General features: G+C 40.5%; 1 protein-coding gene and 4 non-coding genes across 15 annotated transcripts in view; all 5 read left to right on the forward strand.

The window, feature by feature from the left end:
- LOC138052454 (G-protein coupled receptor 161-like) overlaps positions 1–4,024 on the forward strand; it is a 55,802-nt gene extending 51,778 nt beyond the window's left edge. For 9 of the 11 annotated variants that reach the window (XM_068898954.1, XM_068898955.1, XM_068898952.1 and 6 more), the window contains one exon: positions 2,700–4,024. In XM_068898954.1, the coding sequence (XP_068755055.1) occupies positions 2,811–3,836 (1,026 nt within the window). In that variant the 5' untranslated portion in view covers positions 2,700–2,810 and the 3' untranslated portion in view covers positions 3,837–4,024. Of the gene's footprint in view, positions 1–1,017; positions 1,260–2,699 lie in introns of those variants that run through there. The other 2 variants (XM_068898956.1, XM_068898960.1) reach the window with 2 other exon arrangements.
- An 8,274-nt stretch (positions 4,025–12,298) lies between these two features.
- LOC138054719 (U5 spliceosomal RNA) lies at positions 12,299–12,418 on the forward strand. Its single transcript, XR_011133371.1, has one exon. It is a non-coding gene; the product is annotated as a U5 spliceosomal RNA (small nuclear RNA).
- A 653-nt stretch (positions 12,419–13,071) lies between these two features.
- LOC138054681 (U5 spliceosomal RNA) lies at positions 13,072–13,192 on the forward strand. The gene has a single exon (XR_011133337.1). It is a non-coding gene; the product is annotated as a U5 spliceosomal RNA (small nuclear RNA).
- Positions 13,193–13,587: 395 nt separating this feature from the next.
- LOC138054716 (U5 spliceosomal RNA) lies at positions 13,588–13,707 on the forward strand. Its single transcript, XR_011133369.1, has one exon. It is a non-coding gene; the product is annotated as a U5 spliceosomal RNA (small nuclear RNA).
- Positions 13,708–14,589: 882 nt separating this feature from the next.
- Positions 14,590–14,708, forward strand: LOC138054754 (U5 spliceosomal RNA). Its single transcript, XR_011133404.1, has one exon. It is a non-coding gene; the product is annotated as a U5 spliceosomal RNA (small nuclear RNA).
- The last annotated feature ends 292 nt before the right edge of the window (positions 14,709–15,000 follow it).

The raw sequence follows: 15,000 nt of genomic DNA on the forward strand, positions 1-15,000 counted from the left end.
ATTATCGAGTCATCTCTTCACTGCATCCCTATCGGCTTTTCATAAACGCAAAATTAAGCCCCCTTTCCTCTGTCGTGTGACGACTTCGTCTTATATATTGAACTTTCTCGGCTCCAGCGTTAATTAAAGTAAAGTCGCTTCGTCTTTTATGCAACAGCTTTCCTTCAGAAACTCCGACAGTTCCTCTAAAATTTCCCAACCCCTATTGCAAAATAGATCTGGAGTTAAAGCTATTACAACGTTAAGTATTAGAAACTACAATTGTGGCTCCAAAATTCTGAGCACATGCATGCCTTTCTAAATTAATTATCTGCATAGCGAGCACTGTACGACGTTGTCTCCCGAATGAATCAATTCGTTAGTCACGTTAAATATAACACCAGATTTATTTTCTTTCATTCTTAGTTACCCATTAATTAGGGGAATTTTCAGTTGAGTTAAAGATATTATTATCGTTTTTCGAAAAAATAGTATAGTCTTCACCGCGCTCTTTTAAAAAATAATCCGAAAAGTAGGAAGTTTGCACTTACTATAAGTTTGCTTAAAAATATTTGTATCAAGCCATCAACATCATTTATTTTCTTTTTAACTGTAATCCAAAAAGTAAAAAAAGCACTGGAAGGCGAAGCGAAAGGGGAACCTTTGTCATTTAATTCGTCTTTCAATAGATTAATTCGCAATCGTCCATTATTAAAGCAGCGTGCTTCGGTTAATGCCCTGTATTATTTTCACTTGGTTATACTATCTTCTCCACGCATCAGAGATTCACGGGCGGCGAATGAGAAAAAAGCGTAAACCTTAATTAATAGATCTGCTATCGATAGCAGCTTTTGACAATCATACTTGCAAAGTACATTGCAAACGCCGGCGGATAGGAAAACTGTTAAAAGCAATTAAAATCCGCAGGCAATTCATTTGAATTAGATCTATAATGAATAATATATCATCAGCCAAAGATGGCAAATTAGCAATGTGCCACTCTAATAGTATTTTACAGTCATTTTCTCGGATGTTAACTGACATTTTAAACAGTGATAAATGGTATTTTGTGATCAAGGGACCTTTCTCGTGGCAGGCACATCGGAGTAAATGTCGTAATTGGCTTTTAGGCCAAAACAAAGGACATGAAAGCGAATTTGAATTTGAATTTGATAGCAGTTGCAGCTTTCTCCAGCAGCAAGTTTCGTCTTGAAGAAGATCTGTTGCGGACATAAATGTATGCCGCTTACCTAGATACAGAGTCCACGACTTTGGTGAAAGTTTGTAGTTTTTCTCGATTTCTTGCTTACACTACTCTATGCGTACATATAAAGACGTGGTCTTCCTGCACTGACCAATTTTTGATGTAATTTTGCATACAAAAACACTAAACATAATTTGCGATTACAAAATCGCACGGACGCTGAGAACACTGCAAAGCATTTTTTCTTGCGTTAGTCGAAGTAAAAATGATTGATGCAAGTTTATAGTTTTTTTCGTATCAAGTAATATTTCTCTTGGAATTTAGAATTGAGATGTAGACTACTCAAACAATACTGAAATAGACGCTGTTTCGGGAAATACGATGAATGAAGGGCGTCGAACTTCAATATCGCCGTGACGATTCCATCTGTTTTTGAGTACAATGTATAAGCTATTGTAGCCTCAAAGGGCGCTTCCAACTGATCGTAGGGTTAGATAAATTATGCTCGAAAATTTGAGCACTATGCCTTTGGGCGTCACTCCTAAAATCATAGCATTATGCTCGAAATTATGCCGGTGCAACAGCATTATAATCGGCGTTATGCTCACGCAATAGCATTATGCCCAAAGATGCTGGGGGAATTTTGCACAAAGAAAAAAGACCAAATAGGGGCTGACAATTATTTAATGTCCTCCTTTTAAGGACGGTGCCTACTAATTCAAAGTTATTTTTGCCCCGATTTATGATCATGCAAGAAAGGTAGATCTTAACAAGTGTTATTGAAATCCAAAAAGAAAATTGGGGGTAACCACGCATTTTTCAAAGATAATTCATAAACAATATTTGTAAAAAGCTCTAAAGTACAAGCAATGTATGGCGTTCTTTCTCAAATTGAAAATCAATTATCTCTACAGATCTAGAATGCATCCTTACCCCCAATTTTCTTTTTGGATACCAAGAGTACTTACGAAGATCTACTTTCTCTGCATAGTTTTAAACCGCACAAAAATATCCCTGAATTAGCAAGCATCACCGATAGGAAATCCGAGTATCTGGAGATGCGCAGAATCTATGCGCAATAACAATAGTAGGCACCGTCCTTAAATAACAACAACGTCTTTGAAATAAGGAAACATATCGTTGACGTCACCTATTGTCTTAATGAGCCAACCAGAGCTTCATTGGCTGACAAAACAAAGATTCTTTTGTTCCTGTGGTGGGCAAATTTGAATGACAAAAGCAATGTTTGTAAACAGATATCTTCCCTACGAGAATGCTCTCATTTGGAGCGCTAGCAGCAAGGTCAACACTAATTTCCATCCCTCGAACTGACATTGGACACTTCGTAACAATTACACTGCGCAATATCCCATGTTAGTATTGACAAGCTTACCACTGTAAAAAAGAATGAAAACAGGCAGAATTACAGCTTAACCCTAACCCTAACCCTATTCCAAGCCTGACTTTCTTCATCATAATTGTCATTTTCCAATGACTTTGCTTTTTCTCACAAAAGGGCAATTCAAACTTCATGGAAACGGAAACTTTCAGAAAAGGCTCAAGTTTTCATGCAGGAACCCCAAATTGGAGAACCTTCTTAGCTGACTGAACAAACATCACTGTCGCCATGGTTACAATACTCGTTGTCATCATTATTTTGATGATCATTCTCACTGTTATTGGAAACACTACGATCTGTTACATCATCTACCGTGTGAGGCGTCTTCACTGCCCATCATGCCTCTTCTTGGTTAACTTGGCTATCAACGACATCCTGGTTGGAGTATTTCTGTTACCGTTTGGGGTCGCCTCGATAATTAAGAAAACAAGAGATGCGGAAAAGACAGACTGTGATACAATTGGTTACTTACAACATGCTTCAAGTTCAGTATCTGTTTTGACGCTATTGTCGGTCAGTATTGACAGATATCTGGCAATAATTGTCCCTCTAAAGTACAAAGGCTGGGTGACGAGGAATAAAACCGTTTTGTGTATTGTTGCTATTTGGCTTTATTCGCTAATTACTGCTGGTTTTCCGCTCCTAGGTTGGAGTAATTATCATTACGTTCCCGGCGTATGGCTATGCGAGAGTAACTATCACCAATCCATCAGCTTTACGTACTTTAAACTATCGACAATGTACGTCTTACCTTTGATTTCAATTATCTTTATATACATCAGCATACTTCGGGTTGCCTTACGGCATTCCAGACAAATAGCCCGTGAAGTCGAAGCTCTGCGTCAAAGAGAACTTCCACCCGTTCTTGAGCCCGAAACAGAACGACAGCGGCCAGCGCCAGTGGTTTCAGGGCAATATTGCGTGCGCAAGCCACACTCCGCTCTTCGCGCTGATATAAAGACGGCGTTAACGTTGGCTTGTATAGTTGGAGTCTTATTTATTTCGTGGACACCGTATATGGTTGTGAATATCTGGTCTTTTCATTCAGGGAAGGACGCGCCGGTATTTTTACAACACATAGTGTCTGGACTTTATTATATTAATTTAGTCATCAATCCATATCTGTATGGATATTTGAATAGAATTATCAAACGAGAATTCAAAACTCTTTGGACGAGTACCAGGAAAGCTTTGATTCAAATAAGAGTAAAACAAGTTCATCCTTCGGAGATATCGGTACCCACTTCAAAGTGATTGGTGGAAGCCGAAGAAGATAACCAAGTTGTCTGACTCTGTGATGTCATGGTCATAGCGACCATACGGGTCTGCACAAAAAAAGCAGTCATTGTTGTACAAAAGAACAGTTTCAACGTAAACAAAACATTTCTTTAAAAAAATCTGTTTAATTCTCTTTGCTTGAAAGACATTCTTTTTCTTGAATTGAGCGATATGGGTTCTATTCAACTTACTTAACCGGTCTGTTATTTGACAAATACTGTTCTCAGAAAAGCAAGACATAAATTCTATGAAAGGTGGAGTGCCATTTTTATTTCTTTCATATATGCACAGCCTGATATAGGGAAATATACACTCACAGACAAAAGAAGCACCTGCTCTGGGTCTCTCTTCCTCCCGGAACACTAACTCAAATATGTCCTCTCGAACTTATTATTTATTATTCATAGGGTGATCAGTCAATTTGTCACATGCATGTGGTTTGAATCCCCGGTTAAATGCTGGGATTTATTTATTACAATTACAATTTCATGACCATAGAGCTAGTTTCAATCGATTGTCGTAAACCCAAAACCAAAGTAATTACTTTAGCCAATCAAGAAGGACGGAGACCATCCGGTAAACCAATAAAAACTCAAAGTAATCAGACGTAGCCGACACAAAGCGCGGGAAAATATGCATGCGCGAGCCACGATTGGTTTTGGTTTCACTTCTGATTGGTTGACAAAGTGGCGCGAGAACTTTGAACCAATCACTGAATGAAGTAGAGGGTTTTTTAATTGAGTGTCGAAATTAATTAGTGAATTACATTGGCTTAAAGTTCTCGTGCCATTTTTTTTAACCAATCAGAGAAGAAACCAAAACCAATCGTGGCTCGCGCGTGCACATTTTCCCGCGCTTTATGTCGGCTACGTGTAATTACTTCGAGTTTTGATTGGTTTACTGGATGGTCTCCGTCCTTTTTGATAATAATGACCGAAGATTGTTTGAAAATGTTGATACTGAGGTTGCGTCTGGCAGTTTGTGGGCCGAGTCTGTAGTTCCTGTTCCCTGCTAGAAGAAGTCTCTCACTCGGCTGCTAGTAGGGAATCGTCCCTGTTTATGATTTGTGCCTGAAAAATCGATTTCTGACACAAGAAATATGATTTTCTATAAGATAGTGTGATCCATGATGAAAAGGTATATGAAATGAAGCATATATGAACTGCGGATATGAAATCAAGTGAAGCTATGATCTTCGCAGTTCTGAGCGCAATTTTTGCAATTGCGTAGAGAAGCCTGAAAATTTCAGGACTTCAACGGGGTTTGAACCCGTGACCTCGCGATTCCGGTGCGACGCTCTAACCAACTGAGCTATGAAGCCACTGACGTTGGGAGCTGGTCATTTGTGGGTTTTAATGGTCCCGTGAGGAATGAATCAATGATGAAATGGTATGTGAAATGAAGCATATATGAACTGCGGATATGAAATCAAGTGAGGCTATGATCTTCGCAGTTATGAGCGCAATTTTTGCAATTGCGTAGAGAAGCCTGAAGCCTGAAGTCTTTTTCTTTCTCATATATGCTTCCAAATGACCAGCTCCCAACGTCAGTGGCTTCATAGCTCAGTTGGTTAGAGCGTCGCACCGGAATCGCGAGGTCACGGGTTCAAACCCCGTTGAAGTCCTGAATTTTTCAGGCTTCTCTACGCCATTGCAAAAATTGCGCTCATAACTGCGAAGATCATAGCTTCACTTGATAGTGTAATCCCTTATACATTATCTACCAATTTACATATTAATTTACATATTTCCCATTTCACGTGGGGGCTTCTAGTTTCACAGGTGAATTAAGGCCTGGGCCAAGATCAGTTGTTTTTAGCACAGGAATCTTCTCAGCTAAACGGCAAGACTTTTTATCATTTTCTGGTGGCTGGATTTCCTTTTATGATGTTAACACTGGTAAATCATTTCTGTTCTTGGACATTTCAAGATAATTTTAAATAAATGTCCGAAAAAAGAAATCCTTTTCCACAGGGGACTGGGCACTAGTACAAAATGGGTCCAGCTTAAGGCCCATGTCTTAATTTACTTGAGTTGCCTCCTCGGGCAGAGGCCAAAACCCTGCAAGGACAACAACACAAACCAAATTTTCGCGACAAAACAACGGTCGAGCATATATAATTAAAGTTACCGTCAAACTGTTAGGCTGGACCCCAATCACAATCCATTTTAACCTTCTTCAATTTTGCCCAACCCTGCCTCGTTTTGCATTTCTTGTTTTGTGCAAACCTTACTTCATTGTCCTGTGTAGTTATTTTTTAATTTTCGCTTGATTTAGTTGTTAATTTTCCCAGTCGCTGAATTTGGCAAAACGTCGTGACACAGCTCCTTTAACTAAAGCGCTTGTTCGATGACCAGTCCGATCCCTAATTAGCTTCTCTTCGACACCTGGGTAAATAAGCTGGATACACTGACAAGTTACTCCAAGGTAATGGCTAGTCCTGCGCCTAAAGCCTGCTTCTTTGCACATCAAGGGTAGCCTGTTATTGAGCGATTGAGCATGTTAATCCCACAGGCAAAACACGTAAAATTTGGCTTTAAGTAAAACACTGTTATTTCGTTAGGAATAGCTTGCACTAAACCGAGATATATGTGATATCTTTCATCAAGACAGCATTCGTGTTTCCCGTTTAAAGGATGACAAACATGCTTCATGTTTTTCATTAATTATATAATATTAAATCACCTCTAAGCTGCATTTTCCGAGCTACGTTTACTGGGCATGGAGACAAAAGAAACAAGGCAAGTTTGGAGTAAACTGGTTGTAGGCCTTCACCTACAGCCGTGTTTTAATCAAGTTACAAAAAATTTAATTACAAGAAATTGTTACAAATTTTGATAAACAGAAGAATGAGTAATGCCCAGTGAAGGTGAGGGCTAAATAATCGCCTGCAACACAATAAAAGACTAATTAAATTGAAATGAATAATGGACAGGTGAATGGGGAGGCGGCGGGATTTCGAAACACGTCTACGTTTGAAGAAGGTTAGCGAAGAATGACGCTTACTTGATGCCAGGCCATTAAGCCACTATTTGCAGCTTTTAGAATCTCTGTACGGTGGCCAATTTACATTATCAACTCCGTTGATAAAACCAAAAAAATTTTTTGTATATACTACTTCCCCACCGACGCGGCACCAAAGTTTCTTTAGAAACTACCCCCTTCACTAAGCCAATAGTACTTTGTCGAATGAATTCCCTTGAGCCCCCAGTCTCTTGCCAATGTCATGTTTCACTGTATTAAATAATCACTAGCTTAGAAACGAAAAACGCACAAGCCGCGAAAAACATAAAAATTATATTTGCGAGCAACTATTACATTTACTACGCGTGACTCGTATCTCAAATCGGTAAGTCTTCCGTGAACGTTTTTACGGAATCCGGTTTTCCCATCTCCACAAAAACCATTTGATTTGATTTGCGTTTATTTATTGATTTCCGTTTACAGTGTCTCCAATTAGTGCTCCAGCGGATTTGGGGCAATTTTCCGCCATTCCATTTTTTAGGATTTGGGGTGGTTGGTTTTCCATCATTCCGTGTTTTAGGGTTTCCCTTTCATAACGTCATTGTAAAAACCGTCTATATATTGCAATCGCTTGCGTTTGGTAAAAGGTTTCCAGGTTTCACAAGCCTATTCTAACAAAGGTCTCACAGAGTACAGTGAAGAGTGTTCATAGTAACAATGGGTTGTTTTCACGTGACGTCATCGCCGCCATGTTGGTGGACGCCGGAAAACAAAAGATCTCTCATTATCTCCTTTTGTTCGTCCACAAGCAATTTAAACATTGTAGCATTGTTATCTGTGTTCACCTATGGGGAGCTTTAGCAACGACAACGGGCACGGCGCCGGCAACGAAAACGTCACAAATTTGTATATTTAAGCCTGGTTTATACTGTGACATAAGCATAAACATAAACATAAGCAAAAGCTGTGTAAACCGGGAGTGACATAAGCATAAGCATAAGAAAAAGGAATCGTTTCCATTTTCTTATGCTCATGCTTATGTCACGTTTATAACTGTGTAAACCGGGGGCAACATAAACATAAGCATATTAAAGACCGAAGTGTCAGCTGTTTTTATGCCAAAGGATATTCGAGTTAATAATGGTTAAGACGGCGTCCGAAGGTACTGTTTTTACAAGAAACTTGCTGGGGCGGTTCGCAATTTCCGTGACTCACTCCAAGCCAGCAGTGTCCAGTCCCCCTCAGCCAAATCCCATTCTGCCCAGCCTACCCACTCCAGTAAATTTCATAGATTAGGTTTTCTTCTTGACGGGTATATCCCTTCCACTGCCGCATGTTTATTATTAGATTTTACTTGGAAATTTCCATTGCATTTTGAAGGGTAACGAGTGTCGTCCCCTGCTAACAATTTGTTGTAAGCTTTGGAAAATCTATTAGTAGTTGATGCTAAAGTTAAGAACGTGTTCGAAGCCCATAGGCTTGCTGGTCCTTTTCTATCTCCTGCAATGTCTCCCTATCACTAGACTCCATAAAACAAGTTGTGTTTCTTCCATGTAAAAACTCTTCTGCTTCCTTTTTTCCGCCGACTATGTTTTTGTTTTGGTTTTTTCAACGTAAATGATCGCTACAGCATTTCTCAGATCAAATATCCGTGCAAAAGAGAGTTATTGCGTGATAACTGTCCTGTGAGTTTGCACCACGTGACGTAAATTAGCCAATAAAATCGCCCGAAAATTAATGGGTGGGTTATAAAGTAGGATATGTAAGCAGAAAACGTTCGCAATTCAGGAGGATTTCATTATTGCAATCTTTATAGGTATATGTAATCGCATTTTCCGAGCGCAATTAATTATTAGTATTTTCAAAGTTTTCACAGCGACAAGGACAATTTGGAAAAAGTTGAAAATACAGACGTCCAGACGTCCGTACGTACGTACGTACGTCCACCCTTCCATGTATGCCAATGTGACCAGTATCATGGTAGTTTACAGCACACATCTTGATATTGGACATCCATGGTTTGATCAATAGACACCTGTCAAAACAAGGTATCTACTGATCAGTAGCACGTGTCCATATCGAGGACTCAAGCTTAGAGCTCACCGAGGTCAGCTGTTTTTTTGAAGTTGACAGCTGACCATGTACTGGTTTTCGATTGGATTGTAGGTTCAACTCAGGTTACCTCACCTAAACATAAGCGAGGCTTCATTTTTTGCGCGCTTTTTCTTCTGGCTCGACGCGGCTACACGGCCATACTACATCAACTATAGTGTTTACACAGTCAACGCTTTTCGTGTTCAGGTGGAAAAAGGTTTGGAAGATGTTTTCTTTCTGCATTTTTCGCTGGTTTCAATCCAGCTTGACATATCATGATATTTGTGGTCCACACTGGTGGCTACGCAGTTATCGAAGTCAAGCATCGGAGGGATATATAAACTTACAGTTGTTAATGAGTGTCTATTTTTAATTTGTTTAGAAGTGCTTTCTTCTCTATATTGTAATTTTTGGCATACCTTTAGAACCTCTGATAAGGTTAACCTTTTTTACTGGGTTGCCAGTATGGCAATCCCAGTCGGAAAATGGGTAATATTTCGACGTTTCTTTTATTTTTTTTCCGTGTTTGTAAGTCTTGCCTGTCACTCCCCTGCTAAGTAGTGTCTTTCTGCATAAAGTCTTCTGTGCGTATTTTGTTCAGGGAAAAATAATTGGATTTTTTGGACTCGGATTTTATTGAAATGATGTGAAAGATTTAGATATGTGGTTTATCACATAAAGAGAAAAATTGGGACGCCCGTTCAGAGCCGCGACAAACACGCTCCCATTCGGTTAAAGGTCAATTCAATAAATCATTGCTGTCATTATAAATAGTGCCTAAAGGCCCACCTTCAACCGACAAACATTGCGTGCCACGGAACAATTTTCATATACGAAAATTCAGCCAAATTTGAAATTTATCTCCGGAATCAGATCACTGCGATAAGCAATGCAAATTTCCATAACACAAACAAACGGTCGAAAAGCCTGTCGGTTGAAGATGGGCATTTAAAATGTATTTTATATGTGGACAAAAAAGTATTTTAATCGGGAAGAAGATTTTCGTGTAATTTCGCTTGCTCTGAATAAGCAACTGTCAACCAATCAGGATCAAGTAACCATGCCCTATTGATTACCAAAAGTGTACTCGTGATTACGGAAGAATGCCCTCCGCCTTAGCCAATCAGGTTTCAGTAATTTTGCCCCGTATGTGATAATACAAAGTAAACACATTTTGGAATTAACGAGTTGAGGTTTTGTCATGTGCGATTCATGTGTGTTCTCTTTAAAATCCAGGTTTTGAATACATAATATTGACAAAAAAACCTTAAAAAATTGAGACAGATATTAACACAAACAATATTATGGTTTTTGGTATTCATTTAATGGAATACTTAGTTTGACAATATTTGAACTCTCTCTACTCAACTACAGGTTTCAATGAAAGCTTTACTTTTGAAGAACCGTACATGAAATTGCCCGGCCTTTACATTCCAGCAGGACTTCCTTATACTTTGTCGCGAAGTTTCTGGCCATCACAGCATTTCCCAGGCTCTCTTTTAAGACGTTCACGTCTGTTAGATCATATATGGTGCACTTCCTTGCCACTGCAGCGATAACAAATTGGCAAATTCGCAAACCTGTTTCACCCCTGCTCTCCGCCAACTGCTTGTAATCTTGAGACGCTTTCTGGGTGGCTGAAGTTGATATAAAATGCGATTGGTATCCCGGCTTACTGCCACAGTTAACGTGGGATAGTACAGTTTTATCGAGTGTCTTATCTTTTGGTTTAATGTTGTTGGGATCCCCGTCATCTCGTAGCACCCGATAAACTGATGTCGGCATATCCCGCAAATCCCCATGGAACTTATGCTTGTGTGGAACTTGTCCCTTACCGCGAACATCCCGAGCTTCTTTATGGCCTAAAGTAAACTGGCCTGAAATTGAAGACAAATAAAACACATTCACGTTATCTAACAAACCTCATCGCTGAAGTTTGTTGGCACACCCATCACCTAAGCTGAAGATTAGTTCTAGCAAACCTGTTCAACAAAGTATCAAGTACTAGGTAACAATATATTCTTTCAGACGGAGACCAGCTACTCCTACTGCTAACTGCTTTTAAGATGAATTCTTGGAGTGATATAATCTAATTACTCAAAAAATTAGCAAAGCAAGAGTCTTTCATTTTCAAAACCACGGCCACATAACAACTGAAAATGATTTTCCAACTGTGTAAATGACATTTTGATATAGATTGATATAAATTTGAGAAAAGATGGGCCGATGTTTTTCAAATTTACCCAAATTCAATCCATTTCAATCCTCTCCAGTTTTGTCCATCCATGTCCCTTCTTGGCTTCCCTGTGTTTTGTTAGAGTTCTTCTATAGTTTGATATTTTAGTTAATTCTATGACCATTCGATCAGTGCTGAAATTGCCTAAAGTTGCGTGATAAGCACGCGCGTTTTTCAGAGGCGAACGGCAACCGGAAGTGAACATTTCGCATGTCAGGACAGTGGTACCTCCCAGATTTTAACGAATCATCTCTAATGGAGAAACGATACTTAGCAATATAAATATGGTTGTGTGAAGACAAGTTAAAAGAGAAAACAACTCACTTCCGGTTGCCGTCCGCGTCTCAAAAACGCGCGCGTTTAATGTGACGACGCGTGTGATCTAAAGAGGAAATGGAAGCGTCCCAAAAACCCATTAGGCTGATTTAGCAACAGAACGGGAACGTCAGTGACGACGTTGCGCGCAACAAAACTACCAATGAGAATTTAGAACAGAGAAGAAAAGAGTGGAGTCTATTCTATTCTGAATTTTCATTGGTGTTTTTTCTGCGCGCGCCGTCGCCACTGACGTTCCCGTTCTGTTGCTAAATCAGCCTATTAAATCACTCAGGACAACGCAGAAAATAGTAGGTGAGTGAACTTTATTTATCTCGCTGTCCACACAATGAGTTTTCGAAAAGAAACATCGTGATTTGAAGTTTTTATGGAACATTTTCCTCAATTACTTGAATCGGCCGTTACAACTGTCTCAAAATTGGGAGCTTAAGCACGCGCGTTTTTGAGACGCGGACGGCAACCGGAAGGGGGCAATTGTAAAAATTGCGTTCATAACTGCGAAGATCATAGCTTCACTTGATTTCATATCCGCAGTTCATGTATGATTCATTTCATAAACCATTTTATCATTGATTCATTCCTCACGGGACCATTGGAACCCACAAATGACCAGCTCCCAACGTCAGTGGCTTCATAGCTCAGTTGGTTAGAGCGTCGCACCGGAATCGCGAGGTCACTGCTTCAAACTCCGCTGAAGTCCTAAATTTTTCAGGCTTCTCTTAATAATTGTAAATAATGCGTTTATAACTGCGAAGATCATAGCTTCACTTGATTATCAACTCCGTTGTAAGGCAACTTATTGCCCCGTTAACTCTAGTTTTCCTACAATTCGTATAAATCTTTCGCCTTTTATTAGAGATTTCGGTGGAGGAGAACAGCAGGGCAAGGAGGGAATCGGAATCCATCTCGTTGCCCTGCCTTGCGACGGTGCTCCAACAAGAAAAGTCTCAAAAACAACTTGGACGGCCTTTCTCTTAAATGAGCCACACGCCATCTCCAAAGCAGGAGAGGGCAGGGACGAGAAAGTGGCCGCGCGAAATCTGGTTCGAGGAGGAGCAAGCGATCCAGGGCCTGGTTGTTCAAAAGCCGATTAACGCTAATCCCAGATTAAAAATTAACCAAGGAGTTTATTTCTCTACTCCCAAGTGCTCTTCAACGCTGATATTCGGCAAAACGATACATTGGAAGAAGTCAATCTTGGAAAACAAAAATAAGCAAAAGAAGCTTTTACCAAAAAGTTAAGACTTGAAACAAAAGTTTACGCTAATCCTGGATTAAGTTAATCGGCTTTCGAACAACCGGGCCCAGATTTCCAAATCACAGCCCTTTGATACTTCATTGGAAACTCGGAAATTTAAGTCAAAAAGCTCGTTGAAATACTACAAAAAGGTTTTCGCTGTAAATGCGCGTAATTTAAAGCCGTCGACTCCAGCCCTTACCGCGATAATCGAAGAAGGTCATTGACAATCCTGGACACGCATGCGTGCTTAAACGCTCTATTCGATACTTGGTCGATGCGGCATCCCATCTGTGTTACCGCGCCTGGCTAAAAGGAATGGTCAATGCAATGTACTAATTCATTAGCTCTGGTTTTCCTTCAACACGCACAAGTCTTTCGCCTTTTACTAAAGATTTCCGTGGAGGAGAACAACTGAATGAGTCTGTAGACTAATTTTCCATCGCCCTGCCTAGTGGCGGGGCCCCTCATGAATCAAAGGAGTAACTGCGACACAGTCCTACAACGAAAAAGGCTTTAGCCATATTTCTTGTCTCAGAATCCGTGACTCCTTCAGTCAGTGACGAACTCTCGCTAGTTTTTAATCAAGGAAATGTGAAAATCACGGCCTTTTTGACACTTCATTAGAGTCTCGAAATTTTAGTCAAGGAACCTCGTTTTAAAAAAAAATTACAAAAAGAGACTTCCCCTATGACTGCGCGTGGTTCGAGGCTGTCGGGCTCAGGGCTTAGCGAAACAATCGAAGAAGTTCATCGACAATCCTAAAAACGCATGCGTGATTGACCGCTATTCGATACTGCGTACCACCAGTTTTACCTCGCCGAACCAAACAGAATCGGCAAGGCAACTTATTGCAGAGTTAACTCTGGTTTAATTGCAATTCGTGTAAGTCTTCCGCGTTTTACTGAAGATTTCCATGGAGGAGAACAGCGGAATGATTCTGTAGACACTTTTTTTGTCACCCTACATTGTGGCGGGGCTCGTCATGATACAAGAGAATGACTTTGACGCGAACGAACAACACAAAACGCGACAAGGATGTTTCCGGAGGTCGTGTTTCCGAGTTTCGTTCGGTAACGAACTGGACCTCGTTATGGTCGAGGTGCGGAAATCACGCGCTTTTTATTCTTCATAGTAGTCTTCGAAATTTAATTCAACATAAAAGTTTGTAATATAAAGGGCTACAGAAAAGGACTGTTGCTATGAATGCGCGTGGCTCAAAACCGTTGGCTTCAGTGCGAATCGAAAGAATCAAAGAAGTCATTTGACAATCCTTTACTAATTGAAATCTGGTTTTCCTTCAACATGTACAACTCGTTCGCGTTTCACTAAAGCTTTCCGTAGGGAGCAGTCCCATTCTCTCATTGCCCTGACACAAAACAAGGCAACGAGGCCGATCGGAATCTATCTCGTTGCCCTCCCTTGTGGCGGTTCTCAACCAAGAAAGTCTCAAAAACACCTTGGACGGCCTTTCTCTTAAAAGATCGATACACCATCTCCGAAGCAGACAACGTGTAGTCCCTCTAGTCGAGCGGGAAGAGAGGGCAGGCACGAGAAAATGGCCGCGGGAAATCTGGTTCGAGGAGGAGCGATCGATCCAGATTTCCAAATCACAGCCCTTTGATACTTTATTGGAACCTCGGAAATTTAAGTCAAATAGCTCGTTGAAATACTAGAAAAAGCTTTTTCGCTGTAAATGCGCGTACTTTAAAGCGGTCGGCCCCAGCCCTTACCGAGATAATCTGAGAAGGTCAATGACAATCCTGAACACGCATGCGTGCTTGAGCGCTAGTCGATGCAGCATCCCATCTTTGTTACCGCGCGAGGCTTAAAGGAATAGTCAATGCAAGCTATGACCTTATTAGCTCTGGTTTTCCTTCAACACGCACAAATCTTTCGCCTTTTACTAAAGATTTCCGTGGAGGAGAACAACTGAATGAGTGTGTAGACTAATTTTTCGTCCCCCTGCCTTGTGGCGGGGCCTCCCATGAATCAAAGAAGTAGCTGCGACATAATCCTACAACGAAAATCGTAAAGGCAACTTATTACGGTGTTAACTATGCTTTGTCTTCAATTCGTAAAAATCCTTCGCCTTTTCCTAAATTAAGACTTCCGTCGAGGAAAACAGTCGAATTAGGCTGTAGACTAATTTTTTGGTCGCGCTGCCTTGTGGTGGGGTTGGTCCTGAAACAAAGGAATAACCATGGCACGAACGTGCAACGAAGGGCTGTAGCCATATTTCTCGTCTCGAGAGGCCGTGACTCCTGTGGTCA

This window comes from Montipora capricornis, chromosome 6, assembly GCF_036669925.1.
Source record: "Montipora capricornis isolate CH-2021 chromosome 6, ASM3666992v2, whole genome shotgun sequence".
In the NCBI taxonomy this organism is placed as follows: domain Eukaryota; kingdom Metazoa; phylum Cnidaria; class Anthozoa; order Scleractinia; family Acroporidae; genus Montipora; species Montipora capricornis.